Here is a 27,304-nt window from a genome sequence, read left to right as displayed (position 1 = left end):
GGCCATGAGGCAGAACCCATACTATACAAAAACACTGCTGAAGTCAAATGTTATCTTAGTATTCTCAAAATAATGGGAGGGAGAGAAAAAGGTTCCTTAACAAACTGGCTAAAATTGAGGGATTAACAGCAGGAACATACAGCAATTCTTTGTTTTAGTACAACAAGTCCATGTCAGACTAAGCAAATCAAAAATTCACTTTTAGACAAGGCCAAATGCAACATACTAAAACAAGACACTCTAAAAGCTTCAGTTAAACTATTAGAGCACCACGTTTTGACTAAGGACAGTTCCAGATCTGTACAGTTCCAGATCTAGTACAGTTCCAGATCTGTAGACTTAATCCCCTGCACCTACCATTCATCCCATTATCATATTTTAAAATTAATGTGCAGCTCCCCAACTGTTTAAACTCTGTTTCCTCCTTACTAGGAAACAAGTTTTCTGATGAAAATAATGAAAAATTACTGCATTTCATAATTGATGTGTAATTCAAAATCAGGTTTCATAGAATAAGTATCAAGTAAATAACACATGAAGTTCTATAATTATTTTTGAAAGCTGATGGCAATTCAACTAGAAATGAAACCTTTAACCCTAAACCTTGTAGCCTTTGACTTTTTGGAAGCTAAGAACATTAAAAATATAAACTCAAGGTGAAACCTTGAAATAAAGCTGTAGGATACTGACATGGCTGTTCCTTTACTAACGAAAATACTAAGAATTTATGGACCTTAGTAAAAACATCCAGTAGTTCAACAATTAAGTTTGTTCTGCTGTGCTTTTTCTTCTCCTTTTGTTCACTGAGCAAACAGCTGCAAAGCCAAAAATGACATTTGTGAAATGATTGACTAGGCCTGAGCGCGTATTTCTTCTCCCTGCTACAGGCTGCGTTAGTTGAATTTGGCCCTACTGGTGTGGGCAGAGCTCCCAGAGGTGCTATTCCTTCTACCTTGAACTCCAGTGCAGGAGCCAGTGAATGGATCACACATAGCCAGTTAGTTACTCACCGCTCCAGAGACCTGCATGTTTTGGCTGAAGAAAGTATTTTCTAAACAGCAATAAAATCTTCTTTATGAATGACATCTTATTGAGGCTGCACAGGGCATTTTTGTGATCTAAGAACAAAAACCCACAAAATGCAGCAAAACGAAAAACCCAGGAAAACACAGCAATCGGTTTCTTTCATAAGGATATTGAGTCTTTTCAATCCCTCTAGAATAATATCTGATACAATAAGTGATTAAAAAAAGGAAATGTAAAAAATCAGGCCCTGAAACAAAAACTAAGTTATTGTAGGGAGAATAATTTAAAAGTAAAGCATTAAAAAAAAAAACCTGCTAGAATAGCTTATGTTTATCTTACAGCATACATTGAACAAACTATCAATAGAGAAAATTCCTCTCCTAAAAATGTCCTGAATTTGGGTGTGTGGGTTGAATATAATCCTGTCGTTTTGAAATACTGCATGCTAAAGAATCTACATATATTCTTTATGCCTTAACAGCTGACAGCAACTGGAATTGCAGCCTTTAATGAAAGTTGCTAAGCTCTGAAAAGAAAGCGTAGTGAATGTACCAACTCAGAAGAAGAGGATTTCTGATACAAAAGAAAAATATGCATGCAAGAACATACGGAGTCTTGTCTTCCTCGGGAAAAGAAAAAGTACAAAGTAGCTCTAAGAAAATAATACAAAGACTAACAGGACCATTCTGAAAAAATATTAAACAGTCTGTTTCAGGGTTAAAACCTAATATTTTTTTAAGCTGCTGGATGCTCAAAAAAAAAAAAAAAAAAGAATTTAGCTTATCTCCTAAAGGCAAGCTTGTTTTCGAGAAGAATCTTCTAGATCAATCCTCTCTATAGAGATGAATGGCAACTCTTCATGCTGTTAGCTATAAAGAAGTGGTGTCAAATCTGACCCTTTTGACAAGACTAGCCTTGATGATTGTCAGAGATTATACTGGGAAAAGTAAGCAAAATGATGGTGATAATTGAAAAGCAATATTAGCATGACCATGAAACTGTACCTTGCTCCAGCATCTTGACCATCATGGGAATCCGAGATGGGATACATATGGCTCTATTCTTGTACTTTCACAGGGAGACCTACTTCTGGTAAGGAACACAGACTAGAATGTCTTTCCAAACAGAATATTTGGCATATTTGTTCCTGGTGCCTAGCGAATAGATTTGTTAAGACGTATGTTCTCTTATTCTGCTAACAGATTGCAGGAACTAAGTGAGTATATAACCAGGATTGTTATCCAGAAAGACAAGCCTGGTAAAAGAAGCAAAAGGCATCTAACACGACATCTGTAGAGAGAGGTGTGATACGAGATGCCTTAAAAAGAAGGTATTTTCAGAGAGAAAGCATCTGCATTGAAGTCTGGATGACTATAGCTTCACCCTTATCATACTAGTAAAGCTGACTCTCTTTCACTTCCCAGCTTTGTATGACTTTGCAAAACATGGTATGAACCCCTCAAGGCATTAAAAGAGCAATGGGAAGTTTGCAGACAATTTGAATTTTGCTGGCATCCAGAACAGAAACAATCTGGTCAGCGCTATTAGTGCCAGCGGGACTGCTGAAGCTCAAAGTTGGACTGATGCTGAAGCTAGGGACGACAACATATGCTTTTAGAGCTATTACCATCTGGTGAGCCACAGTAAACACACAGTTTTGAGTAGTCTGAAGTTTACATGCTGAAAAGGAGCTGGGTGGCACAGGTGAGTAGGAACCTGTGCCTATAAGCACAGTGGCTCTATGTCAACTTCCTGTTGGAAGGGAGCCTTTTGACATCTTTTGTCAAGGAGGGCACTGAGTGCTCCAGCTTTTCAACTGCCAGTTGTCGGCATGATTAAATGAAGCTTTTCTGGTCTTTCTAGGCAGAAACATCTCTGAGAACAGTCTCTGTCTTCTCTGTACCTTCTCATACGGTACTTTTAGGTGATGGTACAGTCTCCCCTAAGGCTCCTGTTCTTAAGCATGAGCGTACCCCAATCTTCTTGCCTCTACTTGTAAGGCATGTGCTTCAGCCCCAAAACATCTCCCTGGCCCACCACGGTACTCACTCCAGTGTCCCAATGTCTTTCTCGCACTGGGAAGCCCAAGACTCAATATTCCACCCTTCTGCAATCATTAGTAAGCACCCTTGACAGCTATGAGCTTTTGAAAGAGTCCTCACAAATACATTAACCAACTCCCTCGACAACTCGGATGTATTTGATTTGACACCATGAACCTAAATATTACCTACATATTTCCAATTTATTTAAATGGTCCCTAACTTGGTCTTCCATATATGAGATTATTTCTTCCTCACCTGGACTCTCCCCTCTAGGCTCAGGGAGCCGGGTGATCTGAAAGCAGTCCTTAGCAATAAGAACTGAGGGAGAGAGTGTATTGAGCTCCTCATACATTCCCAGACTTTCAAGAAGGTCAACGAGTTCTCTATAACTATGGTATTATTGTTGATCCCAAGGTCTGTTATATTTTTGGTGATGTCACTTACACAAAAATGTTCAATAAATAACTTAAACCATAAACACACACTACAGCCACGTAGTAAGGGCCAGTGTGTTTGTTTTTACTACAGTATGTAAGCTATAAAAAATATTTCTGAAACTAAAATTCAACCTAGCCATCTTTTATAGTTTTTATAGAAATAAAAATCTACCAATTTTTGAATATATCTTTGCACATAATTTACCTGTCATAGAATAAATATTACCTTTGTTTTTTATTACTTGGACTAAATGGGATCTGACACATAATAGCTGAGTCAAAATCTTTAATGTTCCATGAAGCTTGCACGACATTTTCAATTAATCTTGTGATGATGGCACTCTAGATAATTTGTTAACTTTAGGACATATTAAAACAAGGATGTTTTTAAATGAATACTAAATAATGTTGTATTTTAATATTTCAAATACTATTATCATACTATTTGAATTCTGTTATATCCCCAAAAGAAAACTGTTGGATTCCTCTGATCCCTCAGAGTATCCTACTCAGAACTCTTCAGAATTCATAGCATTTTGTTGACATACACATAACCCCTTAGTGCCATATTCCATCATCTGTCTTTCTAATGCTACCTACATCTCAATTCCCACTGGAAAACTGCAAGCTTTGTGAATACATGTGGCAAAAACAGCGCAATAACAACTGCAAAAAAGAAAACCAACTCATCATTGTCTCATATAATAAAAATAATTCGAGCAGGTAATAGGAAAGAAATGAGAGAAGACTGAAGAAAAGAGAGAATTCTGCCATGTTGTACATCCGTGAATGATTTTGCTGTGTTAAGATGCATTGATATAAGAGAGAAAAACAAAAGGACTCATGGCAGAAAAACTAAAGGTTCCACTTTGCATGAAGAAAGAAACTTCTGATAATCACCTAAAGTAAATCTTAAAGAAAGTCACAGCTGTATTTTGCATTGCATTCTCAGCCCAGACTTAGCAGCCAAGGAAAATTCTTTCCAATTCATTTCTTGTTCCCCTCTCTTGTGGATGCCTTACTTCTCCTTACTCACAAGGAATGCACAATTTTTGCAAGTAGAATGCACTTTTTATGTAAAGAATTCCATAAAGCCATTTTTGCTCTATGTAAAATAAAAGCAAAGATATGCTAAGTAGAAAATAACTGTTATGGAGTCATTATTTTTTAGAGATGACTATGGAAATGTATTTGGAAAGTCCTTTGAACACAAAGTATCTGGCTCTACTAAACTAAAACTAACCACTGACTCCGTGTATTAGATATTCTGATCAATCCCTGAGGTGCTCGAAAATCAGCACGGCAGCCAAATGAAGACCACAGTCCTCTGAAGGCATGAAACTGAAGAGCGAGCCACATGTCCCCTGTTTTTCTTTTTTTTTTTTCATCTTGTTGTGTAATATTATTCATCATTTTCTTATAGCAAGCTGCTATGTTTTAAACATCTCCTTAAGGGTCAGATGTTTATAAGAAATTTAAGAATCTAGAAAAAGAAGAGAGAGAGAGAGAGAGAGAAAGAGAGAGAATACTTCCCTCACAGAGCATTGTGTTTTTACTTTGATTTTATAGGGCTATAATATCCTGGAGCTGCTATACTGACAATTAGTTTTACAAGGACACTCATAACAGGCTTTTATCAGGACACACACCACTGGCCCTACAATAGGCTTACAATATTTGTATGCATATATAGCTTCCTATTACATCTCTATTCTCTTTGGTATAGCTAAGATGCCAGAAAACTTCTTTATTTCAAAATGTGAATCATTTCCTTCCAAAGTGACAGTACAACTAAGCACGTGATGTAAGCTATTAGAAAACCTAACAGTTGGAAGTATCCTATTCTTATCCCACTTCAGTTCCACCTTTTTGCATTCCAGTGCTATATTACAAAGATTAAATTGTAGACAAATATCATGTTATTCAGTAGGCAAGAGATAGCAATGTGATAAATTAAATATATAAAAAAGAAACAGCTAAGCTATTTGATTTTTGAATTTAGAAATCCTGCTTTTGCTGTACTGATATAGCTAATTTAAATGTTGTTGCTCACTACAGCATTTATTTTGTCAGCCTGGATTTCTATAGCTCATTAGCTTTTCCTATTTTATAGCAATAATAGCCCTGCCAAATTTCTCATCTTTTGTGATGCACATAAGAACTGTAAGTATATCACTTTATAGAGTTTTTGTAGTTCTCTGTTTTTGCAGGTAATGACACCATAAGAGTGTTCTTGGGTTTTGTGACTCTCTTGAGTTCAGCATTAGATAGTTCTATACGTGAAACTGTCATCAACAGAGGTCTACCACAACTCCTTAAGGAAAATTGATTTAATCCCCATACCTTCTGAGAGTTTTTTTATTTACTATGAATCCTTAAGACATTCATTCTAAGCACTCACAATTCTGCACAGTAAGTACCTGTCAGAATAATAACAATGATGCAGACAACACAATTTTGTTCTGGTTCACTGACTATCAATGAGAGAGACTTAACGGATAGATCTGAAAATTCACAAGTTTTGCTCTGATTACAGTAAACAAAACCATTCTTGTTGAGAACAGATATACTTCACATCATTTCTCACCCTTTTTTTTGGAATAGAGAAAAAATATTTTTTCCCTAAAAATATATATTTCCTAAAATATTAACTACCTTTACACCATTAAGAGAAAAATAACGTTATGGCTCTCATAACAGCTTCTAACAAAGAACATAACTTCAGGGAATAGCTACTTTTTCATATGCTGAAGCTCTCAGTAAGCCAGCCAGCAATAAAAAGTATAGAAAGAAAAGAAGCTGAACTACAACCTCTGTAGTTTTTCTGATTGTCCTTATGAGATCCTCTTAATTGTGTTTCTGGCCCATAGATTTTGCAGTTCCAAAAGCAATGATTCCACCTATTCTCTTACACTCTGGACTTATTTCAGCGCATTTACAAAAACCTCAGCAGCTGGCTATCCTAAAAATCAATGAAACTAATCAACAAGCTACGCAATCAGAACAGGCAATTTCTTTAATATCTTATTAATAACTCTCCAAAAATTTTAACGTTTGGCACTTTTAACACTGTAACACAAATTTTGACACAAACTCCAGTTGTATCTTTTCTGGCCACATTTTACAATATGCTTTATGTGATAGAAATAAAAATGATGGATGGTTTGGCAGGTGAAAGAGTTTCAGAAAAAAACAGTTTTCAGAAAAAAAAAAATAAAGCCCCAACACCCTCAAATCAGCTCCCTCTCTTATCCGCCATAGGTGCCTGTATTGATAAAACCCTACAGCCATATGGATCGATGCAGATGTATCTCTGACAGGGACATTTTATGAGTTTTATGACATTATTGGCCAAAAAGGCACAGTACAATACAACTACTGTTCATGCAAGACAAGACAGGATACGTATTTCATGGGAGATAGCTCGCATGATAGAAAAGCTTCCTGGAGGTTCTCTTCTCTGAGATCTAAAAAAGAGGGATGTTCAAGGATAGCCCTTCTCTCTCAAGCAAGTAAGCTAATACCACACAATGAATGCAGAAGATATTGATGGACCAGTAATATGATTAACTTCCAATCTCTTTTCAGTTTGCGGGAGGAAGCCAAACACCCAGCCAACGCCACAAGTGCAACTTCTGTGCCAAACCAAGGCCTGGACGCTCACACAATTTAAAGGAAGCAGCAGCATCACAACAGAGATTCCATACACCCCGACATTTTTCACAGTGTTAATCAGGAACAGAAAAGCCAGATGTTGACCAATAAATCAGAACTTTCGTCACTAAGTGGTGGCTTTTGGGAAAAAGATGCTGCTCAAAACAATTAGAATCATTCCCTCTCCAGAAGTCAGAGATGATATCTCCCAAACAGACTTTATCACCAAAGACAGGAATTCTAATAGATTTCAGAGGTTTTTAGAGGTAACTGTGGATCATTAGATCATGTATGCCTTAACTTCGATTCCTTTCTCACAGCACCCAATAGTTGCTTCACAAAAACTCAAAGTGCACCAAAACCAGTTCTGCAACACCACGCCAGGTTTCAGACACAGAGGCAGTGATAAAAATTCAACATTTAACAAAGTATGACGACTAGCATTTAAAGCAACTCCATTTGCACTCAACAGTACGTGTAAGAGAATTTGATTAAGTTCAAACTTTTTGCCTCTGAAAGCAACAGATAAAACAAAAATATTTTAACTGTATTGCTTAGCTTCTTGACGCTGCAGCTCTCTGAAGGCCTTCATTTGTAAGTCTTTTCCCTTCCCTTGTAGCGCCCTTCCCTTCAACAGGGCGTTACAACTTTGATTTATGCAGTTTCGGTACAAATGCTTTCCCAAGTTTATTCTGTGCACCTTATCCAACCCACCCTCCTACACAGAGTGGACCAAATCTGAAATCTTTAATTTTATGGATCATGTAATTTAATGCGTGCTCTTCTGCAAGAACTCAATTTTAGTTTAACACACAATAGTCCAGTAAATTCCCTTATTAAAAGTTGATACTGACCTTGAGGTGAAGCTGAAGGAAGCAGCAAATCCAGGAAGAAGATGCGAAAGAGAAAGAGTTAAGAGTTTGTGAAAACAGTGTCCAGAGATAACAGAGTTTAAGAATACAGGGCAAAACAAGCAGATCTAAGTTAGGTAATGACACAGAGACACATAACTCTTCACAAACACAGAGAGCTGCCTGTTTTACAGACATCTAATAAAAAAAAGAAAAAGGGCATTAAAATTAGATTACACCATTACCTTATAGGATACTTTCTGTGCAGAAAATAATCTGCAATACATAACAGTTCTTGAAAAGGGGAATAAATCAACTTTTTAAAACTTTGGATTTATACCAAAACAGCAGCAGGTATATTTCTTCAAGGATCCTAACCAGGGATTTGAAAATGTGGAGGTTGACTAGCTAACATGAAGCAAGAATTCTGGTGTGTTCCTGTGGGCCATTTCCTAGGGGCCTACATTTCTCTCCGTAAGTAAAAAAGATATTTTATCACTTACACTGCTAATGACTCAGACTTGTCAGAAGTTAATAGGAGGAGGAGAAAAAAAAATGAATCAAGTCTTCAAGTTGTAGTTCATCTGGTCAAAGCTAAAGTTCAACTTTCTTAGTTTTGACACTGAAGTCATCTTTCCAAACAAAACAAAAAAACAAACAAATAAAAGCAGTATACCCTTCTGCCTACATTGTTGCTGTCTTAATTCTCCCATATAAGGTGCAATCTAAAATCAATAATGACCAAACAGGCATATATTTGACAGTTCTCTCCAACATATTGTTCAAGAGCAGGCTTGATTAGGACAAAATGCTGGACATTCCTGTGTAAAATGAGGCCCTGTAGGTTCATTATTGCTTTTTGCTTTTTTGTATCCCCAATATCTTTTCATAGGCATCTGCTGTCAATTTCACTGATAAGAGTCATATATACAATTTTTTTCTGATGTTAAACATCATTCTTTTTTCAGTAAACAGGTGAGAGGAAAAGTAAGTGTCCTATTCCTGCCAAAAATGCCAATTTGGCTTCGACAATGTAAGTTTACATCTCCCATGGCAGGTTTTCACTACATAAAGACCTACAGGAAGAATATGGTGTGAGGAAAAATATTTCTATCAAATAGATGACCTGTTATACAGTTTATTACTTTTGGTGTAAGTAAGTATGTAAACAAAATTTAAAGTCCTTATTTCTGGCGTGTATTTTAGAAGCACTTTTAAAGTAAGGTACAGCTTAAAAGTGTATTGTGGGCATAAAAGTTGAAGCCGTGTAAAGACAATTTTCTCTGTCTTTTAAACCACTACTCTTCAACTCAAGTTCTTCAAGAATAGCTGTTGTACAGGCTGTGTTATATGGGGACTTTGGGAAAGATGAGACTTTCAAAAGGCAAAATTGCCACACTCTCACTGTACAGTCAAGTCGAAATGTTTCAAAAGCCTCAGTTATTTCTTACAGAAAAGTGGATAACTGGAACAATTCTGACTGAAATCGAAGCAAACTTTCCTACTGAACAGTAGAAAGAAAAAAATTGTTTGGCTGGATATGGGACCAAATAAGGTAGGAAAAATTGGATCTTTGTCTTTCTTCTCTGAATCTAGATTATGGCAGGTTTATAATTCACATTTTGTATTTCAGGGATACTTTGTAGGTCCTAATTCCACTGTGATGATATTATGGTAATATTTCCTTCAGCAAAACAGTGGAAAAAAAGGTACAGAATCCAGGATAGTCATGTCAAGTTTCAATGAACTATCCTCTTCTTTCAACTGACATTAAAAGTAACCTCTTTTTCTGGCACAACATGATGGCAAAACAGTATCTGAAGAGCTACACTGATGTTACTTGCAACATTCTCTACCATACAGAAGCGTTATTTAGCCAGCTGCATTAGATTTGTATGGAGAATAAGTATTGTTGCACCTTCATTCTGTTACAGACTAAATTCTTAAAAAAAAAAATTGCTTTGTGTAATTGCTAACCCCTTTTTCATGTTCTTTATAAAGGTTTGAAATATAGAAAAATAGCAAGTAGGAATCTAGGATAATTTTAACACTTATCCAAGGAGAAATAAAGAATGCATCCTTTGTAAGTACACTAAGAATACAAGAAAATTGGGAAACGGGCTGTTGCTTAAAACCTAAAGGTGCGTCAGGCGCCCCAAACAGGCCCCTGTGAGGAGGGACACGTGGGCCCGCTGTGGCGCGGGGGCCGAGGAGGCCGCATCAGTGAAATTGAGCAGCGCAGCGAGCGTCGCCGGCGGAAAGCAGGCCCAAGCAAGCAGCGACAGGCACGCGAGGAGCCAGCGCCAGCGCCGCGCGGAGGCCGCGGCTTCGTCCCGCGCTGTTCCCCGCCGAGCAAGCGCAGCCCCTCGCAGCCGCCGCAGCTCTGGTGCTGCCCGCGCTGCGCCCGCCACGCAGACAGGCAGCCCTGGCCAGCCTCTGAGCTCCCCTGACAGCGAGGGACTGCATTTAATGTCTCCATGTATCCCCTTCCAAGTCGTTAGGCGGGGATTAACACGGCCTAGATCTCCCGTATGGTAGTCAGGGTTGCCCGAGCTTATTTTCTAAATAGTTGTGTTTGCAGTAACACAGGGTTTTAGTTTCCCCAATAACACAGGGAAATAGAGAGAATGGAAAATAAAGAACAGCTAAAGACAAAATGGAAAAAGGATATCCTATCATATGAAAAGGGTGAGGATGGATTGAGAAGTCATCATAGAATCACTGTGATGTTTTTCAATCTGGCACTCTTTGTAAAGGGATTTGTAATTACTGGCACTCTCTCTCTTCTCCATCCCCACCCCCCTTTTTTTTTTAAGATATAAAGAGAAATGTTTTCAAAGTGTTTAGCAGGTTTAGGTGTTGAACCTAAGGCTCCTTAACAAAAGTATGAGTTTCAGAAGCCAATACTTTCAGATGTTCTAAGCCAAATACCTGTGAATAAAGATGCCCAAAAAATAGGAATCTCTTTCTAAATATATTCCTTATACTCTTGGCTGTTTAGAGTAGCTATGTTGATATGAAATGTATTACTTTTTCCTCTGTGAATCTAGAAGGGAGACTTCAGACTTATGTTCATTTTGTATGAAGGTAAAGCAAGACTGCAAAGAAAATATTTCTGCCTCTCAGCTCCAAAATGGTGAAAATCTTATATATGATAAATTTGTGAACTCAGAGATGGAGGTGAAAGTACTAACTACAGGATTGACAACTTCTTATTTTCATTACAAGCCCTTGTTCTCAGTAGCTTGTTACTCCGCCAAATATTAACAAATTGTGCTGATTTTTTCCATGACAGGTGTCAGCTTCAGCCTTTCTTTTCTTTTTTTTTGAGAGAGACACAATTTCTGACACATTCTTCACAAGAAAATACAGTTTTTTGGGGGTGGAAAAACAATGTCATATGGTTAAAGACTTTAAAACAGTGCATGCTGAGATGAGAGCTGAATTAACACTACATTATGATCTCAATTTTGTAAGTTTTGAGTGATCAGCTTTAGAGTCTTAACATTCACTTAATTTATGAGCTAATCTAGGGAAGGGGATGTGAATCTTTGTACTTACTTATTCAATACTTTAATTATTTTATTTTTTCCTTTGCCCGAAGCAGAGCTGGATTTATTTTCGGGGACTTTCCCTTATGATAGCATGGAATTACAATCATACCACCTCTTAAGATGAACTTAAACCTTGTGATGGTAAGGATGCCACAAACACCTCTTTAAAAGAAAATAATAAACTCAATTTCACTTTAAATTACTTACATACACTGATGTGTTTCTTGCTAAGGAATTCTATTTTTAAATTATTAAAAATTATTCACAAACACCCAACTGGAAAGCAGAAGGGAATTAGAAGATAGAATATTTGTTTGAAAATAAGTATTTAAACTTCAAATTGTTGACATAAGAAAAGTAAAGGGTATAATTTAATAGCATTGCTTCCTTTACGCTATTCTAGAAAATAATAAAGCTTCTGGAACATGCAGTTAATTTCTCCCTCTACCCTTCACAGACCACTACACAAACACATCATCAGCTAATAGACATTCAGAACAAGATACTCCCTTCTGCTGTTCTCGTTTTTCACCATTCTCCGTAGAACATCCTACACTTCTGAATCTTTTATTTACTGTTAAGAATATTTGGTTCAGATATACTTAAGACAAGGAGTATCTTGTGGCTGTTAACATCAAAAAGCTGACAGTTTCACCTTGAACAAGGCATCCTTGAATTATTTTTAGGAAAACTCCCTAAAATCTGTCTCTTAAAATAGTCACCATGTGCATCTATTCTTAGCGGGACTGATGATATTCCCAAACTGGACAATTCCACTGTTCCCAATGAAACAAAGTCAATTTATCTGCAGGAAAAAAATGAGGATTCCCTATCTCCTTAGAAGTAATATCTATCACATATAGTGAGGACCAACTCAACTGAATTCAATTTCCAGTCTCATTTTAGTCAGTTACTGTATTTGGAGAAAAAAAAATCACATATAAAGATACATCGGGGTCTAAACTACTTGTATAAATACTGTGGTGGCCATATGCCAGACACCCTATTTTCACCTCCTCACTGCAGGATAATAATCACAGAGAGATGTAGGAATGAGGCAATGCTGACCTCTGTCAATGATACATTTTAGAGTACTTGAGTTTTAGCTGGTTCTCACAGAACTGATAACAGTGATGAGACCCAAACCACAGCAGAACATTGCAATGAAAAGCAACAGCTTCTGCAAAATGTGAATCATGGCGGGGAGCAGCAAGCCTGCTTGGGACTGTGGTCATAAACAGTGTGACAAGTTTTGAACACACAGACAGATGTGACACAACTAGATTCTGTTTAATCTAAATATATATACATATATATATATAAAAGCATATTGCAGCAGACCCAAAGAGCAGCAGCAGCAGCAGCAGCCAGGCAACCAGCAGTGCCATTCCATCCTGCTAGGAAATAGTAGCCTTATTTAACACTCACTTTCCCAGGAAGTCCCACACAAACCCCCCTACGTGTTGCGGTGCAGGGACTGACACCTGGTAGGGAGGGTGCAATTTGGGGGAGGCGTGCTTTCTGCGGAAAGGCACAGTCAAAAGAACAACACACACACAAGACCAAAAAAAACACACACACAAAAGAAAAAACTCGTGGATCGAGAACAAGACAACAAGAAACAGAAAGAAAAAGTGAGGAGGGAAACAAAATGCAGAGGAGAAGTTACAAATGGAGAGGAGAATATGGAATGCCAATACAAAAAGCAAACAGTTAGTTAAAAGAAAGGGAGTAGCCAGATATCTACAACACCCTGTACAGCACCACAGTCAGAGACAGAAACAAAACTGGTCAATCTCCCAAAAAGGAGGTGAGGATTTAGAGCCCATCTCCCCATAACAGGAAAGCAAAATCCTACCCACAGGATACAAATTAGTGAGCTGGTGCTTTCAGTCTGCTGTGGACCCCAGAGTATTTTTCAAAGGTACTGCATTTAACACATGACTTTCAGATATCTTTCCTCCCATTCACAGTGAAAGAACAACCCCTCTCAGACAGTAATTGCAATAGTTACTAAAATTGAAAGCATTTTCCTCTTTATTTTTAATCTGAACCCAAGGCAGTTTTGCCCTCTTTAAAAAGGCTTAGGACAGCAGTCTTCTGATTTTCATTTCATCTTCTCATCCTATGCTTTCTCCTTCTCTGTTTCTGGTTCTGTATGTTTACCTGAACATAATTCCCTGACACTTGGCTCATTTCTTCCCCTCAGTCGATAAAGCCATCTTCTTACTTCTCTTGGACTAGATGACCTCTAGAGGTCCCTTCCAACCTTAAGCATTCTATGATTCTATTCTCCTCATGACATATGGTCTATCTGTCATTTAAAAGTAGCATATAGAAAAATGCCAGAGAGGGATGCTTTCTCACAAAAATTTGTTTTTTCATGAATACATTTAATCTCTGAACATGACTTACTTACTTTTTCTCATCTTGCTCTACATTAAGGTAAGAGTCTGTAATAGAGGCAGCTATATTCACTCTTGCATGTTTACAAATGGTTCTGTCAGCACAAGGCTCCTTTTTATATGGAAGAGTTTGATCTGCTATAGAAGCATCAGAGAGCAAGATAATTCATGTATAAAAACTCAAGAAGAAGAAGAAGAAAGGTTTGAAAGAACAGGAGGGTATGGGAGCAGATGAAAAGAAGTAAGGCCAAAGAAAAAATTCTGCAACTATTCAGAAAGTGAGAAGTTATTAGTCAAACCTCACCATAAAGTATCCAAAGTCTTGAAAACCTCTTTTTCAGTGTTGTGATAATATATTAGAGCTCCACCTGAAAAACCAGGTCGGGAATTGATACTTCGCTAATTCACCACACTCATGCTATTCATTTTAGGCTTCTAGAGCAGTAAGATCTTTTCCATACCTATTTAGCAGGCTTAGAGAACATGAATGTTCTTAGATCTTTGTCCCTTACTTCACACAGGCAGCCACATGATCACAAAAATAATCTTTTCTTTGATATAGCTGAAGGAACAGAGAAAACTAGCAAACTACAATCCCATCTATTGAAATTACTAGCAATAAGAAATACACTATTTAATCTCAACGCTGGCATAAAAGAGAATAACTAAAAAGAGAAGAGGGCCACATTTTTATTCCTTTCAGAACAGCAAAGATCAGGGGATAGGAAGGAATGGGTAGTGCTGAATAGTTAGAAGTTTTCTGGCAAATTGTTATGAAATGATGTCTAGTGATTTCTGGGTTTTACGCTTTAATTCATATAGCAAGAGTGTGGTCTATAACTGTTAAATGGCAAGAAACTACCACTGCAACATGAAAAAAAAATGTAATAAATGCTTCACAGATCTCTGGAATTGCATCTTTTCAAAGCAGAAGTTGCTTTATAAAGCCTTTGAAGCTAGGTGCCAATGCTTTTATCTTTCAAAGAGATAAAGGATCAGCCTCATTTCCCTTTTTTATTTTTGTTTTGCAAACTATAACCTCTTTCGATTATACATTTTGGCAATGTGCTCATTCGGTGCTTGATGCTGCAGGTCCCAATCTTGATTAGGAAGGCTAATGTAATAAAAAAAAATTAGACTTGTATCAAAAAATTGCATATGATAAAATTCTCTTCTTGTCATTCCAGTCTCCTCTAGGGATTAGGTTGTGTAGAAAGATTAGTATTTCTAACGTGCTTTTCCTGAACAGGCAATTACTCTTCCATACACAGAAGAAAAAAAAAAAAAAACACCAGGAATATATTTCCTCTTCATATATGATTTCTATTAGAAGTTTGCTGCATATTCCCTGAACCCCAGTCAGGCTGCATGCCCTAGGATGGTATCACAGTGAAGTCTACATCTGAGATGGAGTTCGGTACAGGATCTGGCAAATTATGCAGAAAAATATGACACAGAACTGCTATTTAACTTTCCTCATGTCTATACTTACATGTATCTAGCCTATCGAACTATTGTCTAAATGTTCTGCTGAATACAAAATGTATTAAAGGACTTAGATAAAAAGGATACATCTTCAGTTTCAGGTATTCAAGCATATACTATGGACGTTGAGATTTTTTTTTTTACATAAAATAATAAAGAAAATAAGCAGGATGCTGTTTACAATCACAATGAGAGAAAAAAACTTAGCTGACAGGTTTAACTGTTTTAGAGCACTGTCACCTTCAAGAAAACAAGAACGCATCCTACCAAATGATATGGGTGGATAAAAACATTTAATCCAGTAGGCTCATCACAGTATATTTAATTGCTCTGATTTTAGTTAGCACATTCAGAGTCTTCTTCCCAGCGGATTTATCATTAGGCCTTCCTTGCACAAGATGAAGGAAGAAAAATATGAAGGCATACAGCAAAGGTAGAAGAAAAGAATTAGAAGTACCACCTGGACTTTGCAGTTAAATTCTTTCCCTGTGCTTAGGAAAAACAGAAAATCAGATTCCTGAAGGTGGACTGAGTATTAGCAAAACTTCTTCAAAAAATCCATTGTTCCTCTCCAAAGGAGCCCACGATTTGAGTATCAAGAAGTCAATGAAAAGTTGCTACTGGCATAATGAAGAGCCTAAAATTGTCCTCTACTCCCCTAATCTTCCTGATACTAAAATGCAGTGCAGTTTAAATGTGATAGGCTAACAGTTAGAAAGATTATTCTGGCACAAGGCAAACTGAAATAATCACATTTCCATTTTGCTATTCCAAGTTGCTATTCCTTTTAGTGAATGGTACGGTAAACACAAAAATCTACAGGTAATTCTACTTAGAAATTCCTTTGGCACACAGCAAGTTTCAGAAAAAGACAGAAAATAAAATCCATTTCAAGACTTTCCCAAGATGTGCTAGGATTGTGATACATATGATATAGAATCAAAATACACTATCATTTCTGTTTGTGAAATAAATGCCTAAAAAATATCAGCGTATCGTGGCTCCAGTAGAAAGATGGAAAATATTAAAACATGCTGAATCGTTTGGTTTGGATGAAAGCAAATCTGTACATTCAGCTTTATACAGGCTGAAGATTTCCTGTGTCTCTACCAGGACAAAGACTATCACTGCCATTTTTCAGGAACCTGTTTAACTAATATTCCAAGCCTTTTAAAGTCATTTCCTCTGCTTGATTTTTGGAGAACAATACCTGAGAAATGTATTAAATGGAACAACCAAATTGTCTTTCAAACATACTGCAGTGCTGGCAACTTCTCCTACCATCTCCATTCCCTTACAGCTCCTTCTATTCCTCTAGTTCCATCCATATCAGCCCTATTTCTGAACAGGTAAAAAAAAAATGTACACAGCATGACATCTCGACACTTATAAAAATGAAATACAAGGACTGAGGTAGAAAAATTCTAAACATTTTTTCCCCCAAACTCCACGGTTTCTGAGAGAAGAAAGAATAATTTATCTTAACTTTGGACAGCTCTTTTGCTATATACCAGTCTCACCTCTCCAGTTCTGCTATCTTCTTATCTTTATCATTCTTCTCATTTTCCATCTCTTTCAAGATTTCTAAAAGACGATCTACTTCAGCCTGAGCCTTGCTAGATTCTTCTCGGTATCGAGCTACCTCCCTTTCCAGCTGTTGCATGCGATCATTCAGCTCGGGACTGACCCTAGCCTCCAATGCTGCCTCGTGAGCCTGTAAAGAGAAAAAAAAATCAGAAAAAACACTCCATCCTCTCCATACATATTTTACAGATACTATAATGACTGCAAAACACTGTCTACCTAAATTCTATTTCAAAATGGCAAGATTAATTATTAAAATAAAAATACAATGCACAAGCTACCTTGAAGTACGCATGAATATTTCCTAGAAAAAAAAAAAGAAAATTAAGAAGCAGATTAAAAAAAACCTCAAACATTTACTTCAAAAAAACATTGAAAATGATTTTTTGATCCTAAACAGAACTGGTCCCAGAATAACAAAGTAGTTAATCTTCTTTAAAACACAAGGGAAAGTGTGACATGGGTATGAAAATTCCTAAAATATACCTCCATTACAATCAGAGATGAGACTGGAGGACATGGAGAGCCCGTTATCTGTGAGATAAATTACAAAAACAAATCCAGGTTTAACAAGCTTCAGTAACTAAGTCAGTACACAAGCGTCTGACAGATCTGTACAGACTGGGCTGAGGCACTGCAGCCCTTGCTAGTTACTTAAGCTATTTAGATTAGGGCTAATATGACTATGGCTACCTACTGAAATCACCTCTGCCCTACTGTTTAGGAAACACGGCTTTGAAAATGAAGTTGGAGGAGAAGCACCATCCCAGGACTGAAGATAAAAGGACTCCAGTGAGGAGCCATTTTTTATTCAGAAACAACCTGTTTTGTTGTAAAAATCTCAACTTTACTAGTAAAAATGAATTAAAGAGTTCCTAAGCATAGGAAAGACAAAGGAGAAGGCAATATTTATGCTGCAGTTTAAGCCAACAGACTGAGGATTAGCTTTGCAGGATCCCAAGGGAGTTCTCAGCTTTTATGAGGGGAAACGGACAAATGTTACCTTCTTGGGGGATTCTCACTCTACCCTTCCGCTCCTACATCTTGAACTAATCTTTAATATTAGTCAAAGCAGTTTCAGAACTGATCAACTTTTCTTCAGTGCATGGCAGATTTGGGGAGCTATTCAGCCAATCAAGACTGCCTGTGATTCCAATTGCTGCCTGTGATTCCCCTTCTCTGGAAAAAACCTACGGCCAAATATAAAACCTTTGATTTTTGCCCCTGCAGCTGTAGCAGATTCCTTTACAAGCTGCCAATACTCTCCTCCAAAGTGCAGCAACTCTAAATCCAGTTGCTCAGAGATCTGTTAAAGGTAACTGGACAGAAATGCAGTAGCAGAAAACTCAGGTTTACAGCTTGCTGCTTCCAAAGGTCCCAATAATGCCAGAAATACACATGGAAAAAACCTGCTGAAAAGTGAATGAGACTGGAGGAAAGTTCATGTTCTATGACCCCAAACTTTCTAAAATTTAAATCTCTTGGTTTGAATTAACTCCATTAAAGTCAGGCCATATTCTAGTGAAATCCTATACGAACTCTGAGCAGAACATGCTTAGGTGAAAAGATCCCTTTCCTTACTGGGTCTATGGTCTTAGGGCTGGCCCCTAAGCTGGAAAGCTTCAAATTTCAGGACCTTGGTCCTAAGAGAGACTTTCATGTCAAACCTCCCAGGTCCACTGCGAAAATGCTGCTTCTGAGGCTGTAGCTAAGACTCACTTCTAAGTGCTTCCAAAGGGAGCCTGGAAACTCCGAGAACCCTTTTGGAGTTAGGGGGGGCGTCTATGCTTCCAGGTTCCTCACTGCACCACAAGCACTGTGAATTATAAACCCTTGGAAAAGGCTAAGGCAAGCGGGACTCTACAGAAGAGAGTACCAAGATGATGCAGGTTCTGAGATGCCCTAGTAGCAATGAGACTGCCAAGTGTGTCAGGTCCACTGAGCAGCTGTAGGGCTCTGGGAACACATTTTGCTTTGGAAAGAGAGCATTGTTGGGTGTTCCCAAAACACTGGAATCTCCAGCCAGCAGGAAATTTAAAGTATTTCATTTCATTTCCTTTTCAACCATACCTAAATTTAAAAAAAACCCTCTGTCCTCCTCTCCCAAATGCTGTTTTTCTGAAACTGGAAATACCATTTTTGGAGGACAGCTTCAGCTATAAATATTGTCTCCTAAGAGACAGTGTGGACAGAGCTAAGTCTCATTTTCACCAGAGGCACAGCCTGAATTCTTCTGTACTGTATGTGGGTAGGTTTCCAACATTTCAAACTGTTTATTTTAACAACTACTCCTCCAGACACTTAAAGTCATCCAAAATACATAATCAGATAATCAAAAAATAAATAAAAAAAGAGCAAAGCAAGGCTGTTAGCCTGGATTACTGAACTCTCTAATTCTACATAAGTTATAAAACCTAATGCAATTCTACTGTCAAGACAGTCTGATTTATATTGCCCTGTGCTAATAAAAGTATCTCCACAACAACCCAAGAGACACTTCTGAGAGGACGAAATCAATTTACTTTTTCAGAAAATTAGCCAGCAAGTCAGCATGTGTGGTTCTTACAGAACGAAAGGCCTATTTACATGACATAAATTATTAGTTAAGACGTGTAACACATGTTATTTATATATTATGCACATAAGTATGGCTACTTTCACCTAAGAGAAAGAGAATGTCATGTGATATGGTGTAAACTGGAGACCACTTCCTGAGTTGTGAATTACTGAGTGACTTTGGTCCATTTTGTGGGCTCTGTATAAAATACAGAGACCATGTTACATGACCATATCTAAAATCCTACTGGATTCATTTACTGTATAGAAGAGAAAACCAATGCATTTAGGGGTTTGTCACAAACTTGCATGCAGATCTGGAACAGATGAAATTGGCCACCTTCCCAACATAACTGTGAGAAATAATTCAGCAGATCTTTCGTCCTTTTTTTTTAACAGGGAAGAAAGAAGTTAAACACGAATAATGAATTCTTATATGTAAAGCACGTACAATTCTCTCCATTCCTCTCTACCCCAAATAAAGGCACACAAATTACAAAAGGAAGGAGTAATTTCATTTTCAAGGAAGAGTGAACAAATAAAATGACAAATGCACTAAGGAGATTCTGCTGCTGTATTAAGAAACTGTAAGAAGTACATTTCGATAGGCCCAGATATCAAGTCTGATTGAGACAATACTTTGAAATCTGCAACCTCTTAATACATTTATAATCAAACATGAAAATGTATGATAAAAATAAGTGTATTTGAAAAAGAACTTGCTTAGAGTGAAAAACCCCAGACATTCTCCTCTAGTTTCACAAAAGATGTAAATAAGAGATGGAATGCCTACACGGGCCGTTGTGTTCATTCAATTACAAGGTATTTTAAACCCCCTAGCTAATATTAACCGTGTTATTAGCTCCTCATTTTTTTTTCCATATGAGGCCAAACAGGTGAATTTAAAGCTACTTCCAAGGGCTTTAAACTTACATGTTTGAATCTACACTGAGATGCATAAAGAAACACATGCATTTCAGTTAGAAGTTTCTTGAGCTGTATTTTTATTAAAGCTCATCTGAACTCCATTAATATTTTCCAGCATGAATTTAATTCTAAATTCAAAGTGGTTCAGGACTGAGAATAGTTTAAGCTTACTACTCTGGATTTGCTCTCAAAGTTCTCACAATGACTATTAGCTAAGAGCTGGTTTTCTGCTTTTCTGCTCTTAGCCATCATTTCCCATCTGGAATGTGGTAAGTGATTGGGTGAGTGCTTCAGGTACCTGAAGAATAAAAGAAAGAGTGATTGTTGATCAAAAAAATGTATTATGGCTTCTATTGCTGCCACACAAAATCAGCTGACAAAGCCAACTTCTAAAACTAAAACTAAGTTAACCAAGGTTTCACAGAAATAGCCTCTATTTGCAGATGGAGAAGAGAGGAAGACATTAAAAAGAATTTCATAATTTGATATTTCGTGTGCCAAAAAATTCTACAGAAAGGAAAGATAATCTTACACTGCTTTAAATATGCCAGAGATGGGGAAGAATACAACTGCACAAATCTAATTTAAAAAAAAAAAACTAAAATGTAAATAAAAATTCCAATCATTATGACTAGGATTCCAAATCAATTTTCCTTAAAGGTTAAATAAATCAAACAGCAAATAATTCACCGCAAACACCTTCTACTTTTACTTATGAATTGAGACAGCAAATTCAGTTTAACATTTCATGCACAAATGCTGCCAAGAACTTTTGGCCATGAAGCAGAAGTTCCCAAGAATATGAAATCCCTTTTTAATCCATCCTCCTACCTCCAACTGTGCCTCACGTCTCCTAAAAATAGCAAATGCACACACAAATACAAAAATATATTTGGATTTTTTATTCCAAGACACAAACACATTTGACTATTTTCTTTACCTTTCCTGTTGTGAAGGCAGCAATTCAAATGATAAAACACTTGCATTGCCTTATATCATATCTTTATTAGATTCAACAAATTTACAAATTTAAATAACCACCACACTTGCTCCTCTTTCAGTTCCAATGCTCTAAACAATATATATTGCAATGTCCTTTCAAAAAGGCTGTGTTGGGATGTAAGAGTCCCAGTGAATTCTCTATACACTATGTACCAGAAAAATTTACATCTGTCACAGAGTTGTTCATTATCTTATACTTAATGAATCCCTTCCAGGATCTGTAAATTCCTTCCAAGAAATGTATAGTCTTTGTTAAGCTGACTGATTTTTTTTGGTATTGAACAAGCAAGAACTTAGTCGGAAAAAATGATCTACATCAGGGGAAAAAAAGATCTCTTCAGAAAGATGAGTACTACAGTCATGATTAAACATGGGTAATTTATAATAGAAAATGTATACAAAGACAGACAAAAAATGCCCATGTTACATTTGTCTTTGTAAGTGTGCTTCAGCACCCTTCTGCCTATTCTCGGTCAGTCTGTGGTCACGTGATCACACACTGTTTTTTATTTTATTTTATTTTATTTTATTTTATTTTATTTTATTTTATTTTATTTTATTTTATTCTATTCTATTTTATCAGAAACTGGGCTCTATTCAATGCAAAGAAATGATTGCTGCAAAGCAGCAATCAGTACTGATTTTTCATATTTATTGTAAATCTCTGTGCCTTATTTACTCTAAACAATATAAACCCTGCTCTGAAAAGCAAATTGCTTTTTCCTAGGATGTTTTCTGCCATGCTGATAATTATTGTAAGCTATTGCTTTGCAAACAAAGTTCATAACATCATCAGTGAGAAATGATGATGCGTTATCATCTTATTGTGCAGGTGACAAACTGAGATGCAAAAAAATTAAGTTATGACTTACCTTGGCTTATTCAATACTTTCAACTCTTTCAAAAAAAATCCTTTATTAATTAAACAAGGCTAATTTCTCCAGATGATAACCTGTTATCTTATATATCTCTGGCTCCTTCTGTGAGCATTTTTTACTCAATATGCAAAATTGCAAGAGTCTTGTAGATAATAATTTAGTTATGAAATACTATAATGAATACCTCACAATCTAAAAATGAGAAAAGCCATGTAATGTAACACACACGACTTTGTTTTTGTCATTTCCGAGTTGTTGGATATTTAATTTTTCAAAGTACGTGTTACTTTAAGACTTAGGAGAGGGGCAGATTTGGTATGCGTAATTTTCTAGGGATAAGTAAATGGCATTTGGGGAAAAAAAAAAAAAAAAAAAACACTCAGATTTCCCATAACAGAGGTGTTGACACTGTCATGGACTGGCACTTTCAGAGACACCACAGAGCGCCCAGGCAGCTAAGGGGATGCAGTACTTGCACCTTATGCTCTACAGTGGCTATATGGTACTGAGAAATAAAGCACACCCTTCCCAGAATGGGAATCTTTCAGCCTCAAGGCCATTGCTAAGGCTCAAAAAATCTGGGTTCTTTACAAACTATGTAAAGAATATGCTTTCCTGGACTCTTCTCCCTGCTTGCACCAAGTCCAATCATTTTGCACGACACTTGCCTCATTCCTTCAACTTAAATTTATCAACATTATTTAGCCAAAATGAAATTTTACTCCTCTGATTCAAGAAGATTCCCCTAATCTACCAGATTCCTCATCCTCTTCCTCCTGCTCGAGGGGACTAGGCACAGTCAGTTCCATCCACCGACACCTTTGGCCCTCCACTTTTGTCCATAGGCTACTCCCAACTCACATCATGTCCTTCCCGGGTCCCAGCTTCACTGCAATTGTCATACTAAACCCATCAACTCATTGCCCCAACAATACCACTCTGTTTCTTTCTTCCCAATGCCTGACTTCCAGGACCGGCTTCCAACTCTAACAGATTATTTGTCCTAAGCTGTTCTGCAGACAGAGACTGATAAAAAATCTATTTAACGGAATATACTAGACAGCTTTAATAGCGTTCTACTAGTAGCTTAACTAATGGGATAGGAGGCTGACAAATTATTTTAAAGTTATTTATTAACTTGCTGAAAAACTCATCAGCATCTGCTTTTCAGACCTGAACACTCTGTACTTTTTGGAAAAAGATATTCTGTCATGCAATATTAAAAAAAGATATACTTCAAATGCCTTATCCACTAACAGTACATCTTTTAAGAGAGTTTTCTATTCATATTCTAATCTTTGTGCTCCAAACATCTACAAAATTTATTAACTTATGAATGTTTATATGTGTATATATATAACAAACATTTTTAACATGCAGTGTAGGAGTTTTTGAGTCTCAATTAATGATTTTTAATTTTGATAATTCTTTCTGAATACTTATCCTTATGGCCCACAACCTCTTTTCCCAAAGCCAGACATGTAAAAACCTTTTATTATCTGCTTCTTTAAAAGAACTTAAAACATAGGTTGTCATGAAAACTGAAACTAATAAAGGCACGAGAAGTTCTCTGACTTTCTGACAATTATTGTCACGACAGCTACGCTTACCATAAACATGTTTAAAAATAAAACAGTTATCAGCCTTCTGATAATTTTGTAACACAGTATTACCAACATGCAGTCACAAAAGAAACCTCTGATGAAAAACATCTTGGATTAAGAAATTTTCTGTGTCAAGATATTATTACACAAACGCTCTTTGAAAGGAGCGCTCTTTGCTATTGAGCAGAAGGCTGGCTGCAGAATCCAAAATTTAGCTGACATTGCACCAACCATCTCAATGGATATTCACGTTATTAAGCAATCTTTTACTTCCTCTAACTTCATTGTTGTTTCTAATGTGCTGCTGCACGTGGTATTATAGAGGACTTTCACGCAAGAAGCCTGATTTGCGTGGAGATTCTCCTGCAGTCTTGCTTTGCCAATGTATGGACCACGGAGGGGAAGGACAAGCTGCAGGATGTCCCAAGCAACTGTGGCGAAGGGAAACAGAAGCACGGGCACAACGTTAAGCTGTCCAAAGAGAAAGGAAGTCAGACTAACACAGCCAAAAAGTAAAAGCATCTCAGATGAGTTTTTTTGGCAGGACTGATTGATCACATGTATGCTATAGCACTTTGTTTGCATCCCGTACTATTCATAGCCACTACCAAAGTAATTCACCAATATACTCTGTGTTAGCCCAAGTACATAAAAGCACAGGTGAACACACATGCAACACGTACATAATTACATGGGGTTGGCAATAGCCTCTCAGTTTGCCAGGGAACTTACTAGCTTGGATGGATGGCTCAATAAAACTTCAGGGTGCTAAAGGGAGAAAAGAGAGAGAGGAAAAGAAGGGGAGAATTGGGGATAGGAACAGTGTGAGAGAGAAAAAAGAAAGATGTAACAAGAAAACATTTTTACAATAGCTGCAACTGTAATTTACTAAGAATGCAGTTGATAGGTGACAACTTTTGTCCAGCCCTCCCATATTTAATGAAGTTCCATGTTCAGGCTTACCGATGGCAAATGGCTTGAGTAGAACTCTTATTTCTAGTGCTTCACTTCTATCAATTACAAGACAGCTAAATGGTTTAGGAAACTATTCAAAAAACTGACATAATGTTCAACACAGTTGCTGGGTTTTTACAATTTTTAATAGATATTCTGATTTTCCTGACAGACTATTTTTTTCTAGGTTGCTAAACTGAATGCATCATTTGCAGTCCTTTTTTTTGAAACAAAACAACCCCCAAACAGCTCTCTGTGAATGCAGAATAACATTTTTATCTCAGCTACCAATATATCAGTAATAATTCCAGCTGTTGCAAGAAATTCATATTCACAAAAAGAAAAGCATCAGTGCCTAACTGAGTTAAATCCTAGGAAGCATACAGTGTGGATCAGCACTTCATTCAGGCATTTTTTCCACTCCTTTGAAAGATGCTACCCTCCTTAACTTGAAGGAAGAACACCATAGCACAAGAAAATCCTGTGAGTGAGCCCATTGAATCTAGATATTCTTGGCAGAGAATCACTGTTAACACTCCTGGGGAGAAAGTCCCTAGAACCGCACCAAGGAGAAATTTGTTAAAATATTGTCTTGCATCTTTTCTTTTCTTTTTTTTTCTTTTTTTTTTTTTAACCTTGATCCCTGTAAAATAAGCAAAATAGCTCTAAGGAGAAAAACATACACTGGAAACAAAGAAAAAAAATCAGTTCATCTTTGCTGGAATGTATTCTCTTATCACTACGCCTTGTCCAGATCAAAGAAACAAACTGAAACAAAATATATTGACTAGGAAAGACAAGAAGGCAGAAAAAAGCTAGGAGTAGAACACCCTGGAGAAAAAAGAAGAAGTAATACATTGTCTCTAGAAAAATGTTACTTTAACATAGAAGTTTTAAAAGAGAATTTCCTAACCAAAAAAAAAAAAAAAAACACTGCACAAAAAAAAACAATATTAAGAGAAATCCTTGGAGAGAAGCCCTTGTGCGTGACTGCCCAACTCTGAAACTTCAGCAACTCCATCTCAGCAAAAACGGAGGTTGTGTAAAGCAGCACAGCACACCAAGTAAACTCAGCTGGGATTTATGGATTTCTTACCATATGCAAAATTTCCTACGGTATCACCTGATGAATGTGTGGGAGCACAGGAAAAATGATAGTGGAACAGTGAGAACTTGAAGCACACAGGTTTGCATAGACATAGGATCATTATTAAAGAACAAACAAAATGGAAAAAAATCCCAGTGAATATGAAAAACACTATCCTTCTATTAGCTAAATACGGATCACATCCACCCAGGGATCACCATAAAATATTCATTAGTATGAAAAGGAATAGTAACCAAGAGAACAGGACATCAGAATCAGATACTGATGGAGATGGAAAGAAAAACATCATCAACTTTTCAGCACCACTGCTCTCAACTTGGCTAATAATATTTCATTTTCGTGTAATGTTAAATACTTTTTACAGAAGTGGAAGCCTGCAGTTTCCATGGGTTCTCAAAGGCTCACTGTTTAAAGATTAGCAAAGGTTTCTTTCCAAGGACTGCTTAAATCTTTTTTTTATCTAACGGTGTAACAGTACTCTGATTTAGCCTCTTCTGTCAAGATCTTAACAACTATGGTGATTAGATTTAACTGAAAGTACTCAAAATGTTCCACGGAAATAGAGGAAAGAAAAACATGACTGATATTAGACACGCCTCTATTCAAACTGCAAGAATGATACGTTGAGAGGAAAACTTCTTGCCATTTGCTGCTAAGAGCTACGCAAGAAAGAGTCCTCCCTTCCCATAAATACTTGGTGAAAAACAGTTTTAAGCTAATGCAATAAAACTAAACATAATAAAGCTCCTCTGAACATTTCGAGTTCTTTTATAAATGGATTTACTTTTATAGACTATAATTGTAAGATGAACTATGACAGTTACTTGAAAGGTTTAATAATACAGATGTGTAAAATGGTGTTTAGATGATTAAATCAGAGCTGGATTATCTATCATATAACTTTTTCAAAGATGATAGAAGAAATTAATCTACCTTGAACATTTCAAATTGCTTGGATAGTTATTTGCAATGCCCTGAAAGAGAGAAATTCTTTAAAAGTACACTTCTCTACTTTTCCACAAATAATAAACTACGTTGACAAATTAAAAACAACTGGAAAGAGGTTTTTAAAGAACTATTCAAGTATATTCATAAGTTAAAACATATTCAAGTAGTTGCTAATGGTATTTTCTTGAGTAACTAGGAGTGACTGTGATGTGGTTCTAGAAACCAAGGAGGATCAGTGATAAAGTGGGCTCTTTTGTACAAGAGGAAGAAGGAAAGTCCCAGTTGC

The 27,304-nt window shown here is 36.8% G+C and overlaps 1 protein-coding gene across 9 annotated transcripts in view; it reads right to left on the bottom strand.

The window, feature by feature from the left end:
* ERC1 (ELKS/RAB6-interacting/CAST family member 1) overlaps positions 1–27,304 on the bottom strand; it is a 263,972-nt gene that overhangs the window by 139,604 nt on the left and 97,064 nt on the right. For 6 of the 9 annotated variants that reach the window (XM_088521602.1, XM_010213785.2, XM_088521605.1 and 3 more), the window contains one exon: positions 16,978–17,171. In XM_088521602.1, the coding sequence (XP_088377728.1) occupies positions 16,978–17,171 (194 nt within the window). Of the gene's footprint in view, positions 1–16,977; positions 17,172–24,740; positions 24,777–27,304 lie in introns of all 9 variants that reach the window. The other 3 variants (XM_088521600.1, XM_088521601.1, XM_088521604.1) reach the window with 1 other exon arrangement.

The sequence above is a fragment of the Tinamus guttatus genome, unplaced genomic scaffold (genome assembly GCF_059628265.1).
Source record: "Tinamus guttatus ecotype Peru unplaced genomic scaffold, ASM5962826v1 Tinamus_guttatus_pri_ptg000125l, whole genome shotgun sequence".
In the NCBI taxonomy this organism is placed as follows: domain Eukaryota; kingdom Metazoa; phylum Chordata; class Aves; order Tinamiformes; family Tinamidae; genus Tinamus; species Tinamus guttatus.
The sequence above is the reverse complement of the archived record's forward strand: the minus strand, read 5'-3'. Positions and strand labels throughout refer to the sequence as shown.